Source organism: Lepisosteus platostomus, chromosome 7 (genome assembly GCF_059453375.1).
Source record: "Lepisosteus platostomus isolate fLepPlt1 chromosome 7, fLepPlt1.hap1, whole genome shotgun sequence".
In the NCBI taxonomy this organism is placed as follows: Eukaryota; Metazoa; Chordata; class Actinopteri; order Semionotiformes; family Lepisosteidae; genus Lepisosteus; species Lepisosteus platostomus.
The window spans coordinates 63,019,780-63,045,749 of NC_142617.1; the positions used below are offsets into that span (position 1 = coordinate 63,019,780).

Here is a 25,970-nt window from a genome sequence, read left to right on the forward strand (position 1 = left end):
TGACGGTTTCCTCCACTCGGCCTGCATGGTGTCATACCGGACTGTGCGCGTCTCTGAGCTCTGGCATAAAAACCAGTCCGACAGAGTCCGCGACACCAATTCAACAGCCCCGCTTTTAAATCCAGACGTCTGGGGCTGTGTGCACAATTCCACAATAAATCCTTCTCTTTCATGGATGTTCACGTCGTCTCTCTGTGGAATCACCATTTTCCGGTAGAAACACTTGACCAAACTTATTACCCGTCTCTGACAATTAATGATCGAACGGTGCGCAATTCAGTCGGGGGTGATCTTTATGTCTTTCACGAGCAGTGCTGGACCGAAACTGTTGGGTTTCGCTTGTAAAAACGGCATGGTGTAGGCCATGGGGTGAAACTCCACGAAATCCAGATAGAGGGACGTGTCCAAAATCCCCCTGAAAGATTGTGTTTATCATTAAGTTTTTTTTTGTTCTGAAAAATCACATATCAATTACAACTGAACTTCTTTGCTTTTCTTGGGACCTCTAGCAACACGCAAAGCCCAGTAGCCCAGCGAGGGGGGGGGTCGATTACATGCAGTCGACACTGAAATGAGCCGAGGCGCTCAGGTCCGCGAATATGAATCGAGGTGCGTGGACAGTGGGCGTCGGTGGTCTGGTTGAAAGGTTTGCAAGGAATTGATGACACCAGGAAAACTATTCCCCAATCTCAGTCAAAATCTCAGTGAGGCCGGCGGCTAATAGGAACCTCACACAAACCCTGAAAAGCCTGAGGCGCCCTTCTTGGACTTGTCGCGGGTGCTGTCGGCGCAGCAGTCGTGTGGTGGCAGTGTTACCCTCTTTTAGCGAAGCGCCTGTCTGACAGCGAGGCACTCCGTGTCTTTCCGATACCAATCTTCCTGCTCTGATCTCTTGGCCGTCTACAGCATTCTTATAAGATGTGAAAAGAGACGAAAACATTAAAAACAGGCCTCCTCCGGACGAGCTTATTTCTTGCACGCTCAATTGAATGAAACGCGGACAACACCACGCGAAATCACGTGTAGAACATTTTTAGGCGCACCGGGTTATGTGCGTCTCTAAAAAAATATAGATTTTAATTCGGCCATACAACTGACAGTAACAATGGAGCAAGACCATTCCACGTGTTTTGTGGATATTCCACGATCAACGGGAAACACTGAAACGAGTGAGCGTCGCGGATAGTACCCCATGGGATGATTTCTTGTGAAACGTAGCCCCGCAGAAGACCTGTAAAGACGTGTGAGGCTAACAGACTCCGCGCTCTGCCCGCCTGACGCACACGAGTGGAACAAAAGCTCCGACGCGTGGCCTTCCGGTAGGCTCCACGCCGGGGTTTTCCACTCGCTCACCTTGCGAGTCCGCGATCCCGAGTGTCCCGGCGCTCCGGCCCCTGTTTTCCGGCGAGCCCACACCCAGCTCCAGCCCTCCACGCCGCCGCTGTCTCTCAGTAGAGGCGGCTGCGCTCTCCGCGGCGGATCGGATTTGGTCAAGTGGTTGTTTTTTTTCCCCCTCCTGTGCTTGTGCCCCGGATTCCCTCTTCACTCCCCCCTTTTTTTTTCGGGTTTCTTTTTTTTCCGCCCTTTTTCTTCTATCATCGATGCAATTATTCACGAGTGCGGCTTCCCCGCGGCTATGGATTGAGTGCAGGCTTCGTTCTCGCCCCTCTAAGTTCAAGAAAACAACCCGACTCCCAGTCGCTGCCGTTCCATCTCTCCCCACTTCTGCCACTACATGTTCCTGCCGGACAGTTTCCAGCCGAGCTGATCCCGAATGGTTTTCTTCACACCAGTAGCGTGAAACCGCCGGGAATCCCTTCGCTTGCTCCGGAGCTGGAGAGAGGGGAGGAGGAGGAGAGGGGGGTAGGCTGAAGAAGAGGATTAAAACGCGGATTTGCCCCCGTGGTGTTCGCTATCATAAACATTTTCGGAAAAGTGATGGCGGAGTGGGGAGCCCGGTTGCTCCTCTCTCTCTCCTGTCTCACCTTCCTGCGCTCGGCCGCCGTGGCGAGGCACGCCGAGAAAGGTGAGTCGCGGACGCGCACCGGTGTGTTTCTCTCTCCTTCTCTCTCTGCCCCCGCGGAGTCGGGAAGTTTACAGCCCGGGCGCTGCCGGGCGCGCGGCGGGCTGTGGCCGGGGGGGGGGGGGGGGGACCGGAGCGCGTGCGGCTCGTGCGGGCAGCCCAGCGCGCGGTGAAGTAGTGGAATGCAGCGGCGGCAACAGTCGCTCGCGCCGGGTCCCGCACGCGCTGCCTGTGGCTCCGCTGCCGCTGCACAGCGGATCCCTCCGTGCGACCCACTCAACAGTTTTGGGGGGCTTCTGTGCGTCGTTAATGGGTTCTTTCGCTACCGGGAGGACGACTCCCCGAGTCTCGGGAGTGTTGGTGTACTGGCATTTTGAGAGCCGGACTTAAGTGGCTTCTTTGATTTATTTTTTAAATGCAAGTGGCGGCATCTGATTGTGGTGCGCCGGCTTGTAAGTTGCGAGGTTTGGGAATGATTGTTTTTTGGAATTGCAGTATCTGGAGAGGGAACCCGGGATGGTCCGAATGAGCCGCTGGGCGAGGAAAGGGCAATGTGGAGTTGGTGTTGGGCGAAAATAAATCCGTAACTGAAACGCCAAGTTAAACATTCCGTATTTCAGTGTCCTGGAAATTTTTTAAGCACCGAAGGTGTTCGCTCTCCCCCGTGAAAGCGACGCACGCAGTAGTAGGATATTTTACAGGAGGCTACTAGGGGATTTCAGGAATTTAATTTTTAGAGTTGTAGAGAATTAGAGAAAATACGTCGAGGCAATTTACGGAGATGACTGTGTGAAGGCTTCGCTCGTCTTTTAATTGTTGTAATGATGATGAGTATTATTGAAAGCTACTACATAATCTGCATTCACTGTAGTGTGTCTACGATTCGCGTCCAGCGCCTGGAAGATCTTGGTTTAACTGTGCAGAGAGGAACAGGGTATTAAGAAATAACATTGGGGAGATATGGTATCGAAATCAATTGCATTAAGGAAACAAGGTGTTCGACAAATGTGTCTCTGCAGGTATGTTTGTTCAGTAGTTATCGCTAACCTGGGAGACGTATGTAAATACTGGTGGCGGACGGAAAATAGGTGTCTATTGTGTAGGATTGGGGTATCGATTCATCCTCAGGCAGGGGCTTATTGAATACGGAATTGGTTATCAATAACAATGTGAAATTGGAAAATTAAAAAAAATAATCAAATCGTTTGGAAAAGTCTTGCAGTTTCGCAAGGGTTTTTAAAAATTGACCTTTAACCCGTCACCTTAATCTATTCAGTGTCCGAACAAATACTGTAGGGACCGTGATAGTACATCTTATTGAGCGGTCCAGTCTGAATATCGGAAGCTAGAGGGGAGAATTGAATTAAGCAGCGACGGAATAAGCATTGTAACCGATGCTGGACATTCTTCGTTGATTAAAGCAACACGTTTTCTTGTGTCAGGTTTTAAATTACTCCTGATCTACATTGACTGGACGGAAAGAGACGTGTAGCCAGTTTGTAGAATTGCTGTTTTAGACAATTTGTCCACTTAATTATTACATTGCATCCCGTACAGTTGCGAAAAACCTTTTCTGGAGCTTTCCTCCGACCAAAACAACTCTGGGGCTAAATCCTTAAAACCCGTTAGTAACGATTCAAAAATTACATACTCCAATAAGAATATACTATATATTGTGGACAGAATGAGTTACAGAGAAAGGATGGTATTCTGAAACCATGTGTAATATTTAAAGGTGATCATTTTGAAATCGTCAGAGAATGTCTCGGCTGGTGTGAATTGAATCGCTGATAATATTTGGTCAGTATTGCAGGGATTGCTGCTAATAACAGAACACTGACTTGAAGTAATGAATTGTCTTATGGGGGGGGGAAAAGATTGACACGCATCCGACAAGTACAGAAAAACAATTAGACGTTCCCTGGGGGCGATCAAATATGCAAGAAAGCGGCTGGATTGTGTGCGTTTGCTATGTTTACAGTCACAGCCAATCTGAAGCATTGCGTTGTTTGAAAGACAGCAAAACCTCGTTAAATAAAAAAAAAAATGGAACTTTAGGTCTTGGAAGCTCCTAACAGCATTCATATAAGGGCTGAAAACGTCATCTTTGTGTGCGTTTACAATAAGGGGTGAATGGGAGTGGTATTGGGGCTTGACTTAAAAAACATCCCAAATTACAGTAAGAGAATCTTTTTAAAAGGCAGAGACTGCCAGTATGCTGGTGGGCCTTGGGTTCTTTGTGTCAGGGGGCTGATGAAAGGCTTGGGTCTGAAATGAGCTGCGCTTGTGTAGAATCGCAGGCTGTGTTGGAGTATAGTACAAAGGGATGTGTTTGGACTAGGGATGGCATTAGCACACTGTGCCTGCAAAGCAATAAAATGAGGCAGAAGGTAATTCCTCTGGGAGTTTATAGGGATTCCTAGGGTTTGGAATTGGGGGCATAAACATGGAGGATGAGTATCAAGATACCAATTCTGATATCCTCTCCTGAAAATCAGGTACATTTTAATTTAAGCGATTTTTAATTGAAAATCACAACAGGCTTCGAGCTGCAAGTCTTCTGTCTTACAGGCACGTAGGAGAAAGTATCCATTAAAGGATCCTGAAAAAGCTCATGGTAGCTCAGTGAGTGAAAACCATGTCCGTCTGCAGTTTTATTGGTAGTTTTGCAGCAGTTCTTATGTTACCCATGTGTGGTAACATGGAATTGTTTTCCAAATTCACGTCTCTACTTTTTTACCCCTTTCTCCCTTTAATGAAGTAACGTAGATATTTTTTGTGAGATATAAAAGGATGCTTTTGGCTACATTATCAAAAGGGTGAGGTTTTCATGGTTCTGCATCATATAGCTTCACAATGTAGGTGAAATGTTTTTCGTTTACTTGAAATCTAAAAAGACATTAATGCATTCCGGAGATCGCCTGGCTTGCAGAGGGAGTTTCTGTGTTGTAAACCACCCTGTGGATATTTTCACATTCTCTCTTAACTGTGCCTGTGATGAGACATCCCCCTCTACACAAATCACACACACAGCCTCCACAGTTCAGTCAGGTTACATCTGCAGGCATTGTCTTCATGGACGGCTTTTAATAAACCTAGGGGTGCCTCAAATTAATAAACGAGTTGTGGATGTTTTTGGTCACAATTGATCAATTTTCTAATCCGGTTTGTCCGGTACAGGGTCCTGGGTAGAGCATGAGCTGAACAGGTGCAGGGTGGGATACATCCTGGATGGGACCTTGGTTAATTGCAGGGAGCACACACACACCAGGAATGGTTTTTACAGGAGCCAGTTAACCGACCTGCATGATTTTGGACTGTGGGGGGAACCCAGAGCAGCTGGTGGAAACCCATGTGAACACTCAGCCAACTCCTCACAGACAGCACCCCAAGAATTGAATCCAGGGCCCCAACACTGCGAGGCAGCAATACCAACCACAGCACACTGTGTCACACTGGTCATGATCTTGTTTTTAATGCCAGAAAGATGACACTTCTTTGTAACAGGTGCGCTGATATTGTATTGACATTGCCTAAGTACATCCATTGCACTGAATATACCGGTCATCAGCAGGGGGTTGTACTGTGAAAGTCCCAGTTTAGAAGCATGCGTGTCGTGTCTCTGTGACCTCCAGCAGTGTCCCCAAAACCTTGATTCTTTGCTCAAAACTGATCTCCAAGCCTTGGGTACCACGTGTCAACCCCAGTTCCTCCTTCAAATGTTCACAGTGGCTCAGGCCTGCCATGTAGGGCCTCCATGGGCTAAAGGCAGCGTTTTTATTTTGCGAGAAATCCCTTGTTATACAAGCTGCGCTGTCCTGCTGGAATGTCACGGTGTCAGGATGAGCCTGCAGGCAGGGCAGCCAGTGAGGGTCCAGGACTCGATCAGTGAAGCTCTGTGCGGTCAGGCGGCCGTCAATCACTGCGTGTGGAGTTTTGTAGAAACTGGGCTCTCCTCCCCACACCACCACATATGGGACTTTGTTATACACGCCAGTGAGCACACATTTCTGCATGGCAATGACACACTCGGCAACATCCATCAGAGTGTCCCCAAAACCATGTCTCTTTGCTACAGAAGACTGCTGGCGAGTTCACCTGAGGTGTTGCTCCAACATGCCAATAGCATGAAGCTGTTGGAGTATAATAAATATGTAACGGCCAGCCATGAATGATGAATTAATCAAACATGCCACCTGACACAAATGATCTAAAATCCAGTGAAATCCTTTGTCCTTCTGAGAATTTCTTTGCATAGAGCGATGTGTTTCTTGGTGCTCACTTTATAAAAATGAGTGGGGTCTTCAGATTTGGTGACCCGTGTTATTTTCTCCCAAATTCCTTCCCATGATCAGTCTTTATAGGGATTTCTTGAGCCAGAACAGCGAGGGGGAAATGAACAAGCTATTAGGATGTCTTATGGAGCATGAGAATGGTTACAATTCTATGCATGCTTTCTATCGATTGGACTATACGCATATTGATGGTGAAGAGCCACTCCAAAAAAGCATTCACCTGGTAATAAACTGGGGTTATTCCAGAACACCAGGCAGAAGGCCTTATCTTAAATATTGTTTGAGAAACTTTTTTGTTTTATTCTTTTAGTTTACCAGATAGTGCATTTGAGAACAAATTCTCCTTTGCAGTGATGACCTGGAATCCACTGTATGTTACAGGGTGTTTCCATTTTGAATTGTGCTATGCTATTTCTTTGCAGTGCGTTTTGTTTTATCATCGGCTGACCATTCATTAAGGCGCTTTGGCACTGAAAGAAATGACAGAAAATGTATTGTAGCCTTACATTCTAACATATGCCAGAGTGGGCCTTATTCTATACTAAGACATTCTTACAAGCTCTTACCTTTTTGTGTGATTCACTGGTTTATTCTGCAGTCATGCGGCCTTTGCCCTTGTCACAGCAGGAGGTTCATTTGCAGTGTTTTTGTCTTCCATTCTTGTGTTTCCAGCACTGCACATATAAGTTAATTTGAGATCCTTTGAAGTTGCCCTCTCAGCCAGACAGTGTAGTTGATGGTCATTTGTGAACATCTGGCTGTGATGTCCTTCCCATAACATACTGTTTTCAAAGCCCCCAGGTCCACAACAATGATGTAGTATAAAGCACAGGGTCAGCTGTTCATGTGGGTTACATATTTCTCATTTATCTGCTCCAAATGGACCATCTGCGTTTTGTGAAGAGCTGTGTGAGGAAGGCTCTGCCTCTGTGCGTGTTACTGTCGTTGTCAGCAGTGTGAGCTGGTTGCCCTCAATGCAACACTCACCAACTGCTCTTCGAAGTAAATCAAGCTGTTGACTAATTACATATATTTGCGTTAGATTCAGTGATAATCTCCTGAAGACGTTTTTGAGTATGAGAGGATAATTGCATGGTTTGCCAAGCTGTTAATTTATCAGCTTGGCTAAATAAAAAAATAACAAGAAGAGGTTATTCCAACACCAGGGTTATGCAGCCAGGGCTGCTTGTTTCCCAAGGACCAGATACTGGGACACGATGAAGTTATTGATGGGTACAGGTTAGCAGATTTGCTAATTACTGTTTCACGTGTGCAATATGCTGAAACTGCGTTCTTGTGTCGGGTGTTGGTATTGACAAAAAAGAGGGCTAGTTTTAGCATCTCCTCTCTCATTCCACTAGCAGATCAGATTTGTAACTCATACCTGTAGGCTTGTAGATGTGACCAGTGTGTGGTATGCACAACTTCAGCATCTAGTTTGTGACGAGACTTGTGGTCAATCATAAATGCTTTCAAATCTAAATGCAACATTCTAAAAGATTCTTTCTAAAAGATTTCAAGTGCTTATTTAAACCTGGGTTTACCTGCATTAGTGCTGTTCATCAAGATAATGTTAAATTGCACTTTGACCATCTGCCATGCATTCAGTGTGGTTGAGCTCACCTGTTCATGACATTCATAGCTTTTGAGGGTGACAGATTTGAAGTGGTGGAACAGAGCATGGACTTGAGCTGAGCTTGAGCTGCACAGAATAGTTCAATAGAAGGTCTCCCTGCTGTTGTGATGAACTGGAGTGAGTACAATCCTATAACTGTTTGAACAGGATTTGCCTTTTTATCCAAGTTGTGTTGTAGCCATCAAAATGAGTAAAAGGTTCTCTCTTCTCAGCACATGTATTGGTACATATGCGATGATTTAGGCTATGTAGCACACAAATTGTGCTCATGTTTGTATTGGCTAATCATTTAATATCTATTGCATGGAAGAAAATGTGAAATTTAGAACAAGAAGTCACATACTTGCATTTGTATTTCAGCTTTGGTAGTGAAGGTATTGCTTATGCATATTCACAATTTCAACAAGTCATTTGCATTTAAATGTATTTGACCCTTAGTCTATCTGTGGCATTTTTGATGCTATTAATGTTCCCATCATCAAACATATTAATGGTTAATATCTGTAACACTTGATGTCCTGTTGTGTAAAGTGCATGACCTGGAAAAGAATTGGATTGTGTACAGGAGAAGCACATTGCAGTTCAGTAGTATGCATGATGATTAAACGAGAGCTCCTTGTTAGACCCTTCTTACATTTTAGTTTATACTCTGCTGTGATCAGCTCCTACATCTTGATACAAGACAGGTTAATACAGAAGGAAACATTGTTCCTTTAACATATTCCTCCTCATCTGCAATTGAATCTTCATGCCAGTAGGGGGTCATTGTGGCGACCAGCTGTTACAGTTAGCTTTCTGCGCTGGTTTATTAATTCTAATAGACTATTAGCCCTTGGGTAATTGCCTAATGTGTGCATCAAGCCTTGTGTACAGGACGTAAGTGAATGTGGAAATTTCTGATTGATAACGGCATTAAGCCTAGCCACAGATTTCATGTTGGTTAGATATACAGGGTCTTTAGCTTACCATAACTGATAATGAGTACTTTCAATATGTTTTTTTTTCCAATTATAGTTTCTAAATGTATTTAAATATTTAAGGTTTCTTAATATAGCACTGAATTTAAGCACCTTTGACCTCATCTTCCTAAAGATTTCCTGCCCATCTCATTCATTTACTGTGAAAGGGGTAGCACGCCCACACTGGGTCCATTGGGAAAGTAAGAACTGGCATGTTTTTAATGGTGGTATATTGCTCGGAGCTGCTGCTGAATAATTCTGACCCCTTCTGTCACGGGGCTCATTCTGCCTTGAAGACAGGTGATTTCAAGTGTGAGTGACTGATCCTGCAGAGGCGTCAAGAGGCGCCAGGAGAGGCAGCTGACTGCCCTCTCCAGTCTTTCTCCAGCTCTGCTGATACCGTCTTTCCAAGCTTTTTGTTTTTAAGCATGCTGTTTTTCCTGGCAGTAAAATGACCTGCGATTTATTTATGGATTCTTCTTGTTCTTCAGAACACAATCCTGTTTGCGACTGTTGTGATTTCAGGCGTTATCACAGAGAGAAATCTAGTTTAAGGTGTGCTAATATGTTCTATTTCAAGATTGAATTTACTTGGTATTTATCATCTTTGTTTCTAGCCGAATTTTAACGGCACTCAGTGGGAGATGGTGGGTTATTAGTGTGTTGTGTATTTGTGGATTGTAACGAGAGAATTTCCTCCTGTAGTTTAATAGCAAAAACCCCCAAAACACAAGTGAAATACTACACAAACTGTAATTTTTACCAATTAGAATTTTACGGTACTGTCTGGGAAGGTCCCGCTGTACAATTTCATTTTTATGGCTAATGGGATTTAATATCCACAGATGGAGTAGGGGCTCACTGGAGCTGGGATCCAGCCATTTGTCTTTCTTGTGCATAAGTTACTCAGACTATTGCTCCTTTCTGCATTTCAGAATTCCTTATTTTTCTGTCTCTTTCCTTTCCTTCCTGCAGTCTAAGTGGGTGTTCTTGGGGCTCTGGCATTGGACCTAATGGAAATTCTAGCCAGTCTTCAGCCACAGATGGACCCAAAAGAAACCAGCTTGGGAGGTGTTCTGCGTTGGCAGATAAATGCTTGCCGCTAGCACTATTGTATGAATAGCATTAGCCAGCAGCCATATCACCCTGCAACTCCCAGCTGGCAGCCCACTGAAGCTCAGCAGGTGTGAGCCTGGTCAGTACCTGGATGGGAGACTCCTGGGAAAGCTAAGGCTGCTGCTGGAAGAGGTGTTAGTGGGGCCAGCAGGGGGCGCTCACTCTGGGGTCTGTGGGGGTCCTAATGCCCCAGTATAGTGACGGAGACACTTTTGCAGTAAAAAGGCGCCGTCCTTCTGATGAGTAAACACCGGGGTCATGACTCTCTGTGGTCATTAATAAAACCCAGGGCATTCTCAAGAGTAAGGCCATTACCCAGGTGTGTGGTGAGCGTTCTGGCGCGCTATGGCTGTCGTTGCATCATCCAGTTGGGGCTGCACACTGGGGGTGGTGGAGGGGATCCCCATTACCTGTAAAGCGCTTTGAGTGGAGTGTCCAGAAAAGCGCTATATAAGTGTAAGCAATGATTATTAATGATTAGCAGAGCAATGTCAAGTTGCCCCTGGTGTTAGACCCCGGGATGCAGCGTGCAGGAACGGAAGCTACTGCAGCTCCAGGACATTCTCAGTCTCTGGAGTGGCTCACGGTTCCTGAACATGCACTGTGCCCATTCCTGTTCAGCCTGGCAGCTCATACATACCAGGCATTCTTATCAGAGGGCTTCCTGCTGTGACTACAGCTCGCGAGCACCACCTGAAGTCATTCTGCCTGCCTGCCTGCCTGCCTGCCTGCCTGCCTGCCCGGTGTGCCTGCATGTGCTTGAGGAAACGAGCTCTGAAGCTGAAAGCTTCTCCCAGCTCGTGTTTGTGGCACTTTTCCTTTGGCTGTAAGTAATTATTCCTCCTTCTCTTGCCATGTCTCTCATTCTCTAGTCTGAAGGATGACCAGTAATCGTTAAATTCTGCCCCTGTTCTCACAACGGTGCATTTAAAGCACTTGATTCTGCATTTGCGCAATGTGTTAAAAGCCAGCATTTCTTTTGAATATTAATAGTTCTTTAAGCTATTCGTGTGTCATAAACTCATAGTTTTCTTCTGTGTTATGCCACTGTTTTACAGTTCTGAAGTGTATGTTTTTCAGGAGCTTTTGGAAACAGAGCAATTCTTGGATCTTTAATGTTGATTAAGATTCATGGCTAAATGCAGCATAGGTTAAAAAATCATCTGTCATGCTCAAGATATTTTAAACTGACATGAGCCAAAGCAGAGCCAGATATGACCCCTGTGGTCAAGAAGTGTTACTGAGTAAAGCAATTCAGCATTGTACCATGTAGCTGCTGCAGCAGGGTTATGTTGTATGTTGCTCCAGCAAGGCTCTTTGCTGTTTTGAAGGTGTTGCATGTCTATCGCTGTTATTTTTTCCTCCCTGGAAACAGCTGTCGAGCCTAGTCCAGGAAGCACCATTTTTGCGGTGCTAGAGACCCCAATCTTAGCTTTTTGGTGTGTTCTGAAACATGAGTGGAGGGTGGGCTATACGGGGTGGGGTCCTACTAATCTTGTTGCTGACATTAGCTGTGGGTTGACAGAGATGAGGAATGTGGGGACTGTGTGTGTTTGTTTGGTTAAAATACCTAGACAGTGCAGGAGCCTTTGTGGACTGCCATGTCTTTTGTCAATGCAGACCACCAAAGGATTTATATGATAATAGTACTCCAGGGAAATGTTATTTTCCATTGAGCTTAAGACTTGAACAGCATGTTCTAAAATATTCAGAATAGAGTTAATTCATTGTCATTGTAAATTCTCATCAGAAATGGAAATTGTCACAGTAAATGTGTTCAGTTAAATGTGCAATTGGTATATATCAAAATAGCTTTGTTCACCCCCCCAGTTTTAGCAGGCGTGACTAATGGTCTTTACTGGTGACGTGGGTCTTTTGTGTAATACAGGCACTGGTCTGCATCTTGTGTTACTGTACATAGCAGGCTGGGTTTGGAAGGATGGTTGAAGTAGAAAACTGGATCTTGGCCGAGCTTATGTGTCAATTACTTTCATGTGGTTTATTCTTAAAATAGCAGGTTTGCCAAGAATGAAATGGGCCCTAAGTTTGCCTCACTGCACAGTCTCAGGAATGCGAATCAGTTATTTAGAAACTGTGTACTGGATAGTGATTGTTTTTGGATGTGGGGTATTGACATAAATATTACGAAGAGAAAGATGTGTGATTAAAGTTTTTACGTTGTTGATCTTGCATTCATAACAAATTTTATATGTAAGGTTTGTTTCTGATTAAAGGTTGTCTTTGCAGTTTGTGTTTACATTATTAAGCTCATAAATGACAAGTTGGAGCAGTGTAGGAAACACAGTGCTCAGGAGATGAGAGAAACTGCAGCGGAGCTCTTTTCAGAATCCTTCATGTTTTCATCTGATTTTCTTTCTTTTCACTGGTCCACATCTGTAAAGGTGGAGTTTATATCTGATTTGAAAATGATATTGTAAAAAAGCACAATTGTTACACAATACAGCTTTTCTGTATTAAAGTTAAGCACTAAATGTTGAACTGCAGAAAGTGCTTTATTAATGTGGCTCATGAATTCTAATCGTGTTCAGTCTGTGCCCTTTTAAATTCAGCTGTAAGTTACAGGATTTACGGTTGTTATTCTAAACTCTCCAGAACCTTTTTGCCAGTTTAAACTTCTTAGTCTGACACTTGGCCAGAAAGACCTTCACACCCTTTGAGAATTTAAAGGAAACCAAAGTTCTTTGAAATCCATTCAATAGCTTTAATTTTATTTTCCTGTACCTTCTGGAATACTCCATCTCCAGTACGGAGACCTTGGTTTCATTTTAATTGCGACGGTTTTCCTTGGATGCTTTCCATGTGTCGGTGATTCCTTCCAAACAAGTGTGCTTCTGGCTTAAATGGCCACGATGCGACGGCTCGCCGCTGTCAGACTTGTGTGGACATCAAGTGGAAGACTACTGGGTAAAATAAGAGAAGAAAACAAAAGAAAATGGAATAGTTTTTCCCACTGATCCAGGGCCACTCGCTGCATCCAAGTTGGATGTGGTCTAATCTGAAGCCATTTAACCCTGACCCAGTTTGTAAATGAGAATGCTGTTGATGGGATGCAGCTTTCTGTGCCACAGTGATGCAAGGACAGCCTGCTGACCTAGTTTCATTAGTGAATTATCCCCAATTATTTCATTTTTATTTCTTCTCAAATGCATGGCAGTATTCCTCTGGTTGAAATCTCCTAACAGGTACTGTCTAGGGCTTTGATGGGGAGGGGCTGTAGGTCCCTCTCCCCCCCTCCCCATCACCTCTGTGCTGTCTCAAAGACTTTTTTCATGGACAGGAGACACGCAGGGAAGGGGGTGGGGTAGTTGGGGGGGGGGGCTTTTCCTACAGAGAGAGGCTTGTGAGAGCTGCTCAAACAAACCACAGGCCAGGCTGTTCCCTGCTTGTAGCTCTTGGCAGCCCCGGACAGAGAGGTCTGTGTGCTCTCTCGCCATGGGCCCGTCACTTTCTCAACACTGCTGAGAAGGATCTCGCCTGACTGGCAGGGCCCAGGCCACATGAACCCCTATTAACTGGGCCGAGAAGGGGACAGTCTCCATCGGCGCAGTTTCATTCCGTCTGAATTATTGTGTTCTGTGCCTTTTTGTGACGTGTGTCATTTACAGATTAATTTAATTTGCAAGGTGGGCTGTGGAAAGGAGGGTAGGCTGGTGATGTGTTGTGTTTAATGTTTTTTTTTACCTTTTCTCTTAATGAAGACCTGTGCTGCCATTATTTTCTCAATCATTCTGGTTGTGTGTTATTGTAACAAATCATTTAGGTGTAATTTTAGGAGCTTTCTTCCTCCCTGCTTCTTTCTAAACTGTATCTAGCAATTTACCTGCAAGATGAGAATAAGATGGATTGGTTGATTGGTGTTGGTTCTTTTGTATCAAACTGGTGTTTAAATCTAAGTAATAATCGGGGTTGCGGTGTTGTATAAAAACTGTGCCACGTGAGCGATGTGTGATTTTTTCCGTGTGTAGATCTATACTTCTGTAGAATGGATCCATCCATTTTCTAACTGCCTCTTCCAATTCAGGGTTTGGAAATGCATTTTGAAGTAGAATTTTATTTTCCCCTTATGCTTTTGTTGTATGTTGAGAAAGTAATGTTGTGTGCATCTTTTATTTTACTGGTGGGAGTAAATTCTAAAATTATTTTTAAGGTGAAAAGAATTTTAAGGTGAGTAACATTTCGCCTTTTCGTTTATGTGCCCATTTTGGCGAAATAAATTATTCATAACTCTTCACATGGACAACAGATGTTTTGCAGTAGTACCATCCTTGATTCCTAGTGGTTCAGACTGTGTGCACAGCTTTTTAATACAATTGGCAGACGAAATAAATATCTGAATATCTAGTAATTGAGGTGAGTCTGCCTTTTTGTATCCCTGACCTAAGTAGATTCTAGGAATATTGAATAATAATCAGCGTTTGAGAAAAGTTCTCCGTGTCTCAGAGGTTGTTTGGAGCGTTAGCCTTACCCAGATAAATATGAGTTCATTTGGATGTCAGGAGTGTGCTTCACATGACAGCCAGCAGTTTGTAGACAGGGATTCCTCTTTTGCTCACATTGTGCTTTTTAGAGTTGAAAAAAGACCAGTGTTCAAACTCCTGACAGGCCCCCCTGTGATGCGTTTCGGGCTGGAAAGGCCAGTGTGAGGACGAGGTGAAGATCCCTGTAGGTTATCGGTGCTGAGTGTTAAGTTATTACAGAACTCTTCACGTCAGGCACTGCAGAACTCCCCTGGCCTTTGTCTTCACGAAAGGCTGCTGGCCTCCACAGCTGTGTTTTGTTTGAGCTTTCACTTGGCTACCACGATGGCTTAAGTTTCTGCTCTGTGACCATAATGAGCTTATATTCAGTCGATTTCCCCTAGAAAATATGCTGTTCTGAGCGACACCTAATGAGGTTGGACTTGCTTTGAGTAGAGTTATTTCATTTTGTTTGAGGAAGTATTCATAAGTGGCACTATCATTATAGCAGTTTTTAGTTTTTAATAATGTGACACTAGAGTATTTTCTGCTGATATACCAGGTGCTACAAGTGGCTGATACTGATAGGGGTCACTTGCTATTTATTAGCAGGACTAACAATCTCCCTCGCACAGTTAATATGCACAGAGTACTCCACAGGGCATCCTTAATGTTTTTTTTCGAATGTAGAGATAAAAAAGCCTTTATAAGATCAGTGAAATGTCTTACAAGGATCCACATCGTTGTGGTCCTAAATAGTTCCAAATAAATTATTTCACCAGAAACCAAGCTGTTATTGGTTGTTTTCTCATGTGTCTTACGAAGACAAGTCAAATGCATGTCGTCTTTACTTGCAGGACGATGAATATTTGGAGGTTTCGGGGATCTCTCTGAAGGGGACTTTTTTATTTTATTTTATTTTTTTTATTTACGTTTTATTTTCAAGAAGCCTTAAAAAAAAAAAAAGACCCCCTGTGATGGTGAAGTCGAATCAAACCCCAGCGCTCATGGGAGCTGAGCGTCCAGGAGCGTCATGAGCAGCGTCGCTCCTGGGCAGGGTGAGAAGCACCAGAGAGGGATGGGGACAGTCTCGCCGGTCCCCCGCGGTCTGCTTGTCCTTTGTAGTGTAGCGACACAGGCAGTTTGCCCTGCAGCGGGCCACGTGAACAAGGCGGGGGGGAGTTTTCTTCTTTTCCCTCAGACTCATGAGGCCTGAAGGCCCTCTGAGTTTCCTCTGAGACGTGTGCCTGGAGGGCACTGTTAAAAATGAGGTCCCCCAGGGGCTCTTTTTTCTGTGAAACCCAGTAATGAGAGGAATGAGAAGTTGGGGGGTTTGGGGGTGTGGGAAAGTGTAAGGTGACCCTGACAGGCGGCTCGTTGAGAGAAGAGTGCCCTAGCACCAGTGCCCGGGTTCGAGCAATTAGACATGCTCACCGGTTCTCCAGTCTCTGCTCTGTCCTGCACCTTCTATCTACATGTGTTTGCCAGCCACACTCTTATAAACCAGGCTGTGGAGCGAACAGCTCCCCTCTGCTTCCACATTTCCCTTTGCGCGCGTGAGCAGCTTAGACGTGCTACCACATTGCTCTCGGTGCCCGTCTCCACAGTATGCGAGTCCAGGGAGGAGGGAATATTGGCGAGCGGCGCTGCGGTGTCTTTCTGCAGAACCAGTGCTTGGACAGATATTACAGGGAAGGTGAAAGCACAAAAAAAAAAAAATCTTCTTACAGTAAGTTCTTACAGTAACTTTACTTTAAAAAAATCTTTATTGAATCGCAAACAAGGTATCCAGTTTTTCATATCAAGCACCATAAAAGTAAACCAAGCTATCAAATGGTTGTGGGATTAAATGAGTCTGTGGGAGTGAAGAACAAAGTACTCATCCGTGTGGTTGAAGCCTGGCTTTTGTCAAGAAACGCCTGGATGAGATCCTGCTAACTGCTAACTACCCAACAAGCTAGATGGGTTGAATGGCCACCCCTCCTTTGTCACCTTCCCTTTGTTCTGATGAAAGCCATCTTATTTTGATAATTTTATGGCTGTTCGGATCACTGAGCTTTATTAAGACTCAGCTTTTATTATCCCGCTATGTTTTCTGTAACTTGTTTAAATGGAAGAAGAGGAACCTTCACCACAGACCGAATGCTGTGTAGTAGATGCTGGAACAGTTTGAAGTTGTAGCCAGGAAGTGTCTTTGTGGTGAATCTTGCTGCTGTAGGTTTTTGTGGCCATGTGTGGGTGGATAAAGGTCTATCTGCTTGTGTCCAGTTTAGAATTTGAGCCCGACAGTTCAAAGGTAATGAGGTTCCTACAGTGCTCACATGGAGCAGTTTCCAGCTCGGCAATGAGTGTTCCAAGCATGTCAACGATTGTGTACAAGTCTGCATTTCTCAGAAGCCCTTGTTAAACACTTTTAGGGTTGTGTTGTACTCGTAGGCTTTTTTAAAAATAAAAACAAAGTCGTTTAAATTCTTCGCAAGCCCTTGTTTGTTTGTTGTTCTATTGATTTTCTCTTACGCGGCGCACCTCAGCGGGGATGTGCGGAACAGGCCGGTCTTTTGTCTTCTTTTGTGTTAAAGAGACAGCCAATAAAAGAGCCTGTGCACCACGTCCCAGACTGGGGAACTGCCGCAGTATCTAAATACAGCCTTGACCTTCCTTGGAGGAGGGGAGGGGAGGGGGAGGCATGTGCACAGTACCCTGGGAGCTCGTGAGTTTCCTTCACTCCGGAGATGCCTGACAGGGAGTGATGAAAGCCAGCTGCTCCAGAACCCGGAGACTCCTCAGGCTCTGACCCCTGAACTACGACCTCCGACCCCAAGGGGGATAAGGTAGCGCTGGGCTGAGCAGCGCCACAAAGGAATGGCAGGAAAACCAGCAGGAACACCTGCGGATTGGCCGCAGCATTCCATCGCTGGGCTCGGGACTCGGATGTCATGCGTCTTCCGATGGGATGGGAGGGGGGAGGAGGGAGCAGCAGGCTGTGATTGGACAGCCGTAATGAGGCTTGCTGTCGCCAAGGCAGGAGGAGCATGGAAACCTCTGGATTTTCCGTGCCCTCGCTCTCTACCTGTGGGGTTTCGCAGTAGCTGTGTACTTCAGAACCAGGCCCTGCCTTTGAAGACATCAGTAACGGGCTGTACGAACGCCGTTTGGTTCAAAATGAAAGGTTGAAGGTCATCAGTTATTGCCATTTGGTCAGATCTGTGTACGTTGTGCCTGGTGTATAGTACTGTCTGCTTTGCATGTGTTGGAAGCTTATTGGAAAAATAGAAGCTCTAACTACTGACTAGAAACCAATAAAAAATACCGATCAATGCAGAGTGCATACTGACTAGACCTATACTCATGCGCACTGAGCTGCTGGACACCATAAAAAGAAATTAAAATATTAAATGCTAAAGACGATTTTAAATTCTGCCTGTTTAGTGCACTCAAACAAACAAAATACAAAGACTGACTGGTTCTCTGTACCATTGTTCTAATGGGCATTTACAAAATGGACAATAAATAACAGGGAAAAGAGTGTAATTGCTTTTTACAGCGATGAGATATAACCCATTACCGATGTCTTAAAGTGATAATGCTGTTGCAGCAGTTCTGGGTGGAGTTCTGTTCCTTGTCGATATGGATGGAGGTGACGAGGACAGCCCACTGAAGTCATTCCCCTTGCTGTTCAGTGCTGGGATTAGAGTTTGACGGGCTCTGTGCTGGACGGGGGGAGGGCTGCAGATGTAGATTGTGCCATTTTTCTGTCTGCTAGCTGAGGCAAGCTGAGTTTGCTTGAGCATCTCACAAAGTCATGATGCCCTGCAGCACAGCTGGTGGATGAAATAAAGCTCAGGTTATCTATCAAAGTTTTTTCCACCAAGATGCCGATTTCATGATTCTCAGAGTGGTTTAAGTTTTAAGATGTTTGCCATCTGAAAAGGTTTCCTAATCGTGCGTGACAGGAAGTATTCAAGGAAGTAATGGAACCAAGTTAAATATTCAATTGCTTAGCAGATAATGCCCTTATACAGTGTAAGTTACAACATCTACAATAAGACATAAAGTAAATTCAAAAAAGGAATGTCTCATCAGCAGTGTAAATGTACAAATTGGGCCATGATGAAATGCTACCCCAATTTCAATTGTTTTCATCTGGAATAGTTAGTATTTAAAATGATTATCTGTACATGGACATCACTGGACTGGAGGAAGGTGTTCTGCACCAGCAAGAACAAATGCAGCTTATTCTAAGTGTTGCTTTAAGTCTTTCTCAAGTTAGTAAGGGAACTGTTAAATCCTTTTTACTGAATTGCTTAAGAGGTGAGTGAGGTGATAATCTGCTGTCTTCTTTAACAAGAACTTTAATCTTATCTAAAAGAGATGGAAAGATTCCTCTACACTACTACATGGAGTCATAACTTTCCATCATGATGATTTGTACTTATTCATCCACAGATAAAAACACTTTTTATCTGAAGCTTCCCATTCCATCTGAAGACCTCAAAGTGCGTCATTTAAAATACTCTGGGTCAAAAGCCAATCATGAAATAATCGTCTAAGTTTAAACGCTGGCTTGGCTGAACAAGTTGTCCTATGGTTCACTGAAATGAATTGAAGTGTAGGTGTGCTGTTAGTCTAGGCCATTGCCTCCACTGACCTCATAACAAATGCAGCATAGCCACAAAGTGTTTTTAATCCAAAAGGGATGATGTTCTTCAAAAGTCCACACCTGCATGATAGAACTGCCCCCCAAAAATTAAAGTACTCCTTGATTCTCCAGGGCCACTGAGCTAAGTGCAGAAGTTGTTTAATTGCCATCACTTAGGATGCAGAGTTGCCTCCGCTTGTCCTCTCTGCCTTTGCTCCTGCTGGGACTGATCCGTCTTCCTTGACAAGGCTATGCATTAGAGCCCATAGGGAGGTGGCCTTTTTGCCCACCACCTTATCCCCTTAATGCACCACACATCTGTCCCCCGTGGCTCTTGGGGAACAGTTGGCGTTGGTTTTTATGAGGGGTGGGGTGTATTTTGTTATGTTTCTGACAGGAGACTTCAGATACCTCCTTCCTGCTGTTTGGCATTCCTCAGTAAGCTTCTCCTGCTGTGCCCTGGTGGAGTGGATATACTTCTGTCCATTCTCCGCCTGGCAGGACAGTAGTGTTTGGGTAAGAGGGTACCAACCATGCCCTGGGGGGGGGGAAGGGGGTCAAAGGTTCAAATGGCCCCTGTGGTTAAGTCCTTAAGCAGACTTACTGTACTGGGCTGTCTTGTTGGCAACAAGAAATCCAGACCAGCCATCTCTGTACTGGAGACACTGGAGTTTTGACCAGAAGAAGCCTCTGCTGTTTATATCTCTAAAAAAAATGGGAAGCTTTGTTTCTTCTTTTGTTTAAAACATTAAAATCTCATTCTCTTATTTGTTTTTGGTATGAAAAACTGGCTTTTCATCCCATGAGCCTGGAGAAGATCCCTCTAGAATTTAATATCCCAGCACTGACTTTATAAATGTATAGCTTTAAAAAACAACAGATCAAAGGATGTAGTATGTTGTGTTAATTACATTACAGGAGTAATGTAGTTTAAAGTGAAAAGCCACCCGTGAGCTGAAATTCTGAAGTGTAGACCACTGTCAAACAGGTATACTGCAGGGTGAGTTTGAAGAAGCTCTTAACGTTTCATCCGATTTACTTAAAATGTGTATTTCAAACAGGTGGGATCAGAGCCGTGTGAAAGGCAGGGGAAACTGAGCAGGTTGCTACTTAAGCAGATGCTGCACAGGGCTATAGAGCGAGTCTTCTCCAAGGTGATTGCAAGACTTGTATAACCGCAGTGCGCTTCAAAGTTTTAACCTAAGGTGAATTTTCTGCCATTTTAATAGAAAAAAGGCACGTCGATTGATGATTCCAGGATTGTAAAGTGTCAGTGTTTGCGGTTGCTGGTGCCTTTTTTTTTACAAAGGCTAACAGTTGGCTGTCCCGTACGACATGAGCATTGTGGCTTTGTTTTTTGGTCAGTGCCAGAGTGGCTTGTATCGATAAGGTTTCCTGAGGGGAAACAATACTATGAAATGCCGGAAGCCATTAGGAAACTGGGCCTCATGCCTCTGTGCACTGAGTAAATATTATGCTTGCAGTCCATGTTTAACAAATGCGAATGAGCCAGGCAGCAGTAATAGAAAAGGATGTAGCCAGTGATACTTGAAACAAAACGGAGTAGCTAACTTCCTGTTTTGGTTCAGGCAACTGTTTTTGCACAGAAGGCTAGGAGACCAAGTATACTTTGTAGTGTCGGCAAGGAAATGTCAGGGAACCTATAGGTAGAATTGGAGGATCCTTATGCTCACAGAACGCAGACTAGGAAAGGGACGATCCAAAAGATGAAATCCAAAGGCTAGGTCGATAAGGGAGGCAAAGGGTTCGGTAACGAGAGATATCCAAAAGTCAAAATCCAGAAGGCGAGGTCAAAAGGCGGAAGCAGAAGATTTGTAACGGGAGCTCAGTCAAAAGGCTTGGAAACGTGCACAGGAGAATACTTCAAGAGGCTTCTCAATAGTGAGCGTGGGAAGGTGTGTGAGGGGAGTTTAAATACTGAAAGGAAAGGAGTGTGATTGGATGATTGCTTAGTGAGTGAGAATTTGAGGAATCTGGTGCACGTGAGAATGTGATGGGTTCAATCAGGGATGGGATTGTGAAACAGTGGTTCTGGGAGTGCAACGTCGTTTGCGAGGGAGAGTGTGGGGTGTGACAGGAAAGGCACACTGTGCTTTACAGGGGAACCACCTGCTTGCATAGGGTTGTCCGTAAGCGTGCCAAGGAGTATGGAAAGTCCACCTTCGGAATTAGAGATTTGTTTTCTTGTACTGCTCATTTTGCAGATCTCCAGGCAACTATAAAAACATGGGTGTGAATATATTCCTTAAAGTGTCTTTCAGTTTTAAACGGAAACATTGTAAACTTCGGGATGTTCCTGGTTTTCTCTCTCTGGGATCTAACCAGAGTAAATGTGCGTAGTCCATGTAGCATTGTAACGGAGCCCTCTGTGATTCCGAAAGCCTTAAATTTGCTGCAAATGCACAGAACGGATGGTGGAGCAGATGTCACTTGGTGTGCACAGGAGATCTGAAGGCGTTTGCTGGCTGTCTCTTTCCAACCACAGCTGCCGGAGTGTGTGAAATACTGCTAGAGCTCCTGTCAGTGTGCCCTCAACTTCTGTGCCTTGCTCCGTCCCGTGGGCCAAGAGATTATCTCTCATCTCCCCGTGCAGTAGTGCCCGGATGCCTGATTCTCATTACTCTTACTGCCTCCTTACTGCTTTTCTTTCGTCTCGTTTCGGGGCCTGGCAGCAGGGCGTCTGCGTGTTCCCAGACACAAGGTTGTGTCTTCTTTCATGAACATACCCACTTATCTAAGGTCATCAGCGCTTTCCTCCGAGTCAGTGGCCTTCTCACACAGACTTTTAAAATGTCTATTCTGTCTGGTTCTTGACCATGTCAAACCATCTGAGCTAAAATTGTCAAACCTATGATACAGTTGTGTATCCATTGTGCATTGTGCATTAGCAATCGGGTTTTAATTCCTGCAGGTATGCGCAAATAAATGCACGCCAGGTTCGTTTGAAAGATCATCATCTCATCTTTTAGTCAGAAACATGAAGGTAAACTGCCCTGTCTGTTTAAAAAGCCCTTCGAGTACAGAGTGTATTCAGGGGCTTGAAAGATTAAAGGTATTTGTGAACTTTAGTTTTTAAAGAGCCAGGTTTTACAATCCCTGAAAAGCCCACATTTTTTCAGATGGAAACTGGGTGCCAGCTGTTGGATAGGATTTCTTGGCTGCACTAGCCCCTGTGTGATGTAAAGAGTGTGCTGTGTTTTACAGTCATTTATTAGTGCATGGGAGAAGATATAGAAGGGGTTGTTAAGCTTTGGCAGAAGGTTGGCAGGTTAAAACATCATCTAGCATAATATCTGTGAGTGCTATACTAAACAACGGAATGAGAACGAGCCGAGTTTCTTTTAAAAAGAATGATGTTTTGCTCGATAGGCTTTCGATAAATTGATTTTAGATTCCTTAGGTGGCTTTTTCCTCAAAAAAGCCCCTTTGTCATCTGGTAGAGAGGTTGATTCATATCACCTGTGACTAAACCAATGCAGGTAGATCTCTTCCTGGTGTGATTCAAACTTTAAAAATATATTTTTTTTTTATTTTTCCTCATAATGAAGAACAAGTTTAGGATTGCAACTTGCGAAAGTCTGAGAATAAGACTTTCAGTGAAAGCTCTTCACATACAGAATACATGATTTCAATCGCAGAGAAGATCCTTTGCTCTGTGTCAGTGCCCATTAGTGTTCAGTGTGTTGGGCTGTACTTGAGGATGACATAATTGTGAGGTAGTTAAGTGGTTTCGAGGTCGGAGGTTTATGTAGCCCTTATGAACTGGATGGCTATTGTATGCAGTGTCGAGATTCACTATTTGAATTTCATGTGGCTGTGAATGAAATAGGGGCTACAGTGGTGCAGAGCTGCTACAGTTTTTGCCATGTCTTCCCGGGCGCTCATTTGAGGAATATTTGTGTCTTCCGAGTTCCCAGGGGGCACATGACTTCGAACTGCTGCCTGCTGGGCCCACCAGGAGTCCATTCTTTTAACAATCTCCCCCCCCCCCCACCACCCACACACGCTTTGAGCAGTGTCAGCACAATCAATCGCACCCCCACACCCCACCCCTCTCTTCTCCCAGCATCCCCTGCAGCTCCCCTCTGCTTCCCATTGCTCAAATCTGCTCTTCCCATCGCTTCATCATCCGTTGTCGCCCTCCCCCGGCACCTTCGTTTGCCTAATTTAAATTAAATTCTCCACGGCGACGGTGTGCCTCTTGGCAGGCCCTGTCACTCAGAAACGGGTGCGAGTGCCCCGATGTGTGTTTACGCATAATGCGGTGGTAGGAGACCATATCTGAAAATATTGAATAAATGAGGGTCCTTTGACACATTACCCATGTTTTTCCACAGCTGTTGATAGTTTTTCTCCCAGGACGTGTTTCTTTTTTCCCTTTGATATCACAATTAAGTGCTTTTCCAAGCTTGCGCTCAGCAGAGTTCTGAATTAACTCCCTCTAGGAGAAATGCTTCCTGTAAAATACGTCTCACTCTTACAGAAGACCATTCAGATGTTTTTGTAGGGGCTTCTCAGTTTTTGTTGTTCAGCTGGGTTTTGCAGACATCGTCATAACTTAAAAGCAGCTGCACTGAAGCAGGACTGGAATAATTTACTCAAGCTGTATGTTTGGTGTGTGTTTAGTTCCAAAGAGAGAGAAAGGAGACATTTACATTTGGAAGGTCCCTAATGTTTATAGTACTGTGTGCCGAGATGGATTTTGACAGATTTTTTTCTTTCCTTTTTCAAAGACAAAATGGCTGCTGGCACGTAAAAATATGTTTTGGATTACAGCTGGTGTTCCATTTCATAAGTCACGTTTTAGTCATTTTTCAGCTCAAACTGCTCTTGAAGCAATCTCTCACCCCCCCGCCCCCCAACCCTCTCAAACGGAATTGGCGTTCCCAAAATAAAAAAAGGACTGTAAAATTGTATCCAGGGAGGGCAAAGAATATAACCGGACTAGGTACTTTTTATCAGTGAAGGCTGGAAGGTGAAGTACCATCACCATCTGTGTTGGTAGTCTCACTGGTGTTGGCTGTATGTTTGGGTGTAATGGCTGTAATATTGGTGCTTGCTTGTGTAAGAGTCCTCAGTGCACTGAGTGAGTTACACAAGTGACTTTGCCGTTTGAAATCTTGACAGTGTGGACCTCTGTCCTGGGAGGAAACTTGTGTATGGCTCTGGGTCCTCTAGTGACTGTGGCTGAATACAGGCAGGGCTGGAGCAGAACAGCTCTCATCACGGGCGCTGTGTAGAATTCTCTGGTGGCAGAGGACTTGTTGTTGTGGCGCAGTAGAGTTTTCCTCTGTCTAGAGCGTGGCGTGTCTGGCTCTGGGCACATTAGCGACTTCTGGCCTCGTCTCGCACGAGGAGCAAAATAATATGAATGCCAGAGTCGGCAGAGGGTCTGAAAGGAACGCTGTGATGGAGATTTGAGGTAAGTGTGGATTGAAAAGGGAATGAATGCAAAGCATAATTATCCATTTGCATGCCGGCTTCCCAGAGAAGCTCATATTAGATCTCCAATTCCACAATAGCCCCATCCCATTAGTAATGGGCAGAGGGCCCTCCCCTCTCACAGATGGCTTTAAGCCTTCTGAATGAACCACGGCCTTCTCCCTCCCTTCCCTGCCCCAATTGAAATTCATATCCTGGGACTGCGCAGGGCACCTAATGAGTCTACTTTGTGTCAAGGCTTCTGCTTTAGTTTCCATCTCTATTAATACAATTTCATTTGCCAGGGTGGGGGAACCATGCAGTTCGCCCGTGCCCTCTTGTATAAGGATGTGAGTGTTAGTGTGAGGGTTGTGGTTTTTTCCATAAGAGTTGTCAGCTTTGGCAGTTCCCTGGTTGTGAAAGTAATGACGAGTATCTGGATATGCATATGGAGTCCAGGTATACACTGCAGCCTGTCACTCTTTATGAGTGGTCTTAATCCTCTCCTCAAGAATACTTAACCACTCAGCAGCTCCAGATCACTTTGAAGTGCTTTAGTCTAAGGTAGTTAATGCCCGTAACTATTAGCTTTTCAGGCTTCTCTAAGGTGAAGTTTGTTTTAATTGACATCCAGGTTGGTATGAACAAATTAAACAAGGTTCTATCTGGGTTTTCATTCTTAAGTCATTTTAGGTACTCTTCAGGGAAGCAGCCGAGGGTGAATAGAAATCTTTTATGGATTGTGGACTTGTCTGGCCTAGAGCAAAATGTTTTATTCTCTGTATTTAAAATGTACCCGTTTATATAGATGGAGCGACATCAGAGAACAATATAGAGAACATATCAAGGAATGAGCATTTCCTGTGTACAACCTCCGCAACTCACTTACCAATTCATTACATTTGCCATATATGTTTGTAGATTTGCATAAAATTATTGGAATCCTGCCATTTTAATTGAATTCACAGAAGCGTTAATTACATTTTGCTATGGTGACTAAGTGCCGAAATCAATAAATACCATAGTACTTCCTATAGTACTAGTGCCGCTCAGATCAGATACAGCCTACAAGGTCATTTCACCAGAAAACTAACCCAGCTATTGCCACATTAATCAGGAGTATCAGTTATTGGCACCTTGCATTCGAAATCCAGATGTGCCTCCTTGTGTTGGAGCACATGACCAGGAGGGTTCTTCCTCGGAGGGTTCTTGCGAAGGGCTGTAGAGTAATGGAGAAGAGCTGTCTTGCTTTCATGCGGTGGCGAGATGCAGGTCTGGTTGTCCTGTGGTAGCAGTGCTGTACAGGTGACAGGCTGCAGCTGTGAGTGGGGTGCTTGATTCATTGGATGGCAAAGACGTGGATTTCCCCGTGCAGAAAGGAC

General features: G+C 44.6%; 1 protein-coding gene across 8 annotated transcripts in view; it reads left to right on the forward strand.

Annotated features, from left to right (window-relative positions):
• Positions 1-522: 522 nt before the first annotated feature.
• Positions 523-25,970, forward strand: part of LOC148659455 (neogenin-like) — a 201,614-nt gene continuing 176,166 nt past the window's right edge. For 5 of the 8 annotated variants that reach the window (XM_088641691.1, XM_088641692.1, XM_088641696.1 and 2 more), the window contains exon 1: positions 524-2,026. In XM_088641691.1, the coding sequence (XP_088497817.1) occupies positions 1,939-2,026 (88 nt within the window). In that variant the 5' untranslated portion in view covers positions 524-1,938. Of the gene's footprint in view, positions 2,027-25,970 lie in introns of all 8 variants that reach the window. The other 3 variants (XM_088641695.1, XM_088641697.1, XM_088641698.1) reach the window with 1 other exon arrangement.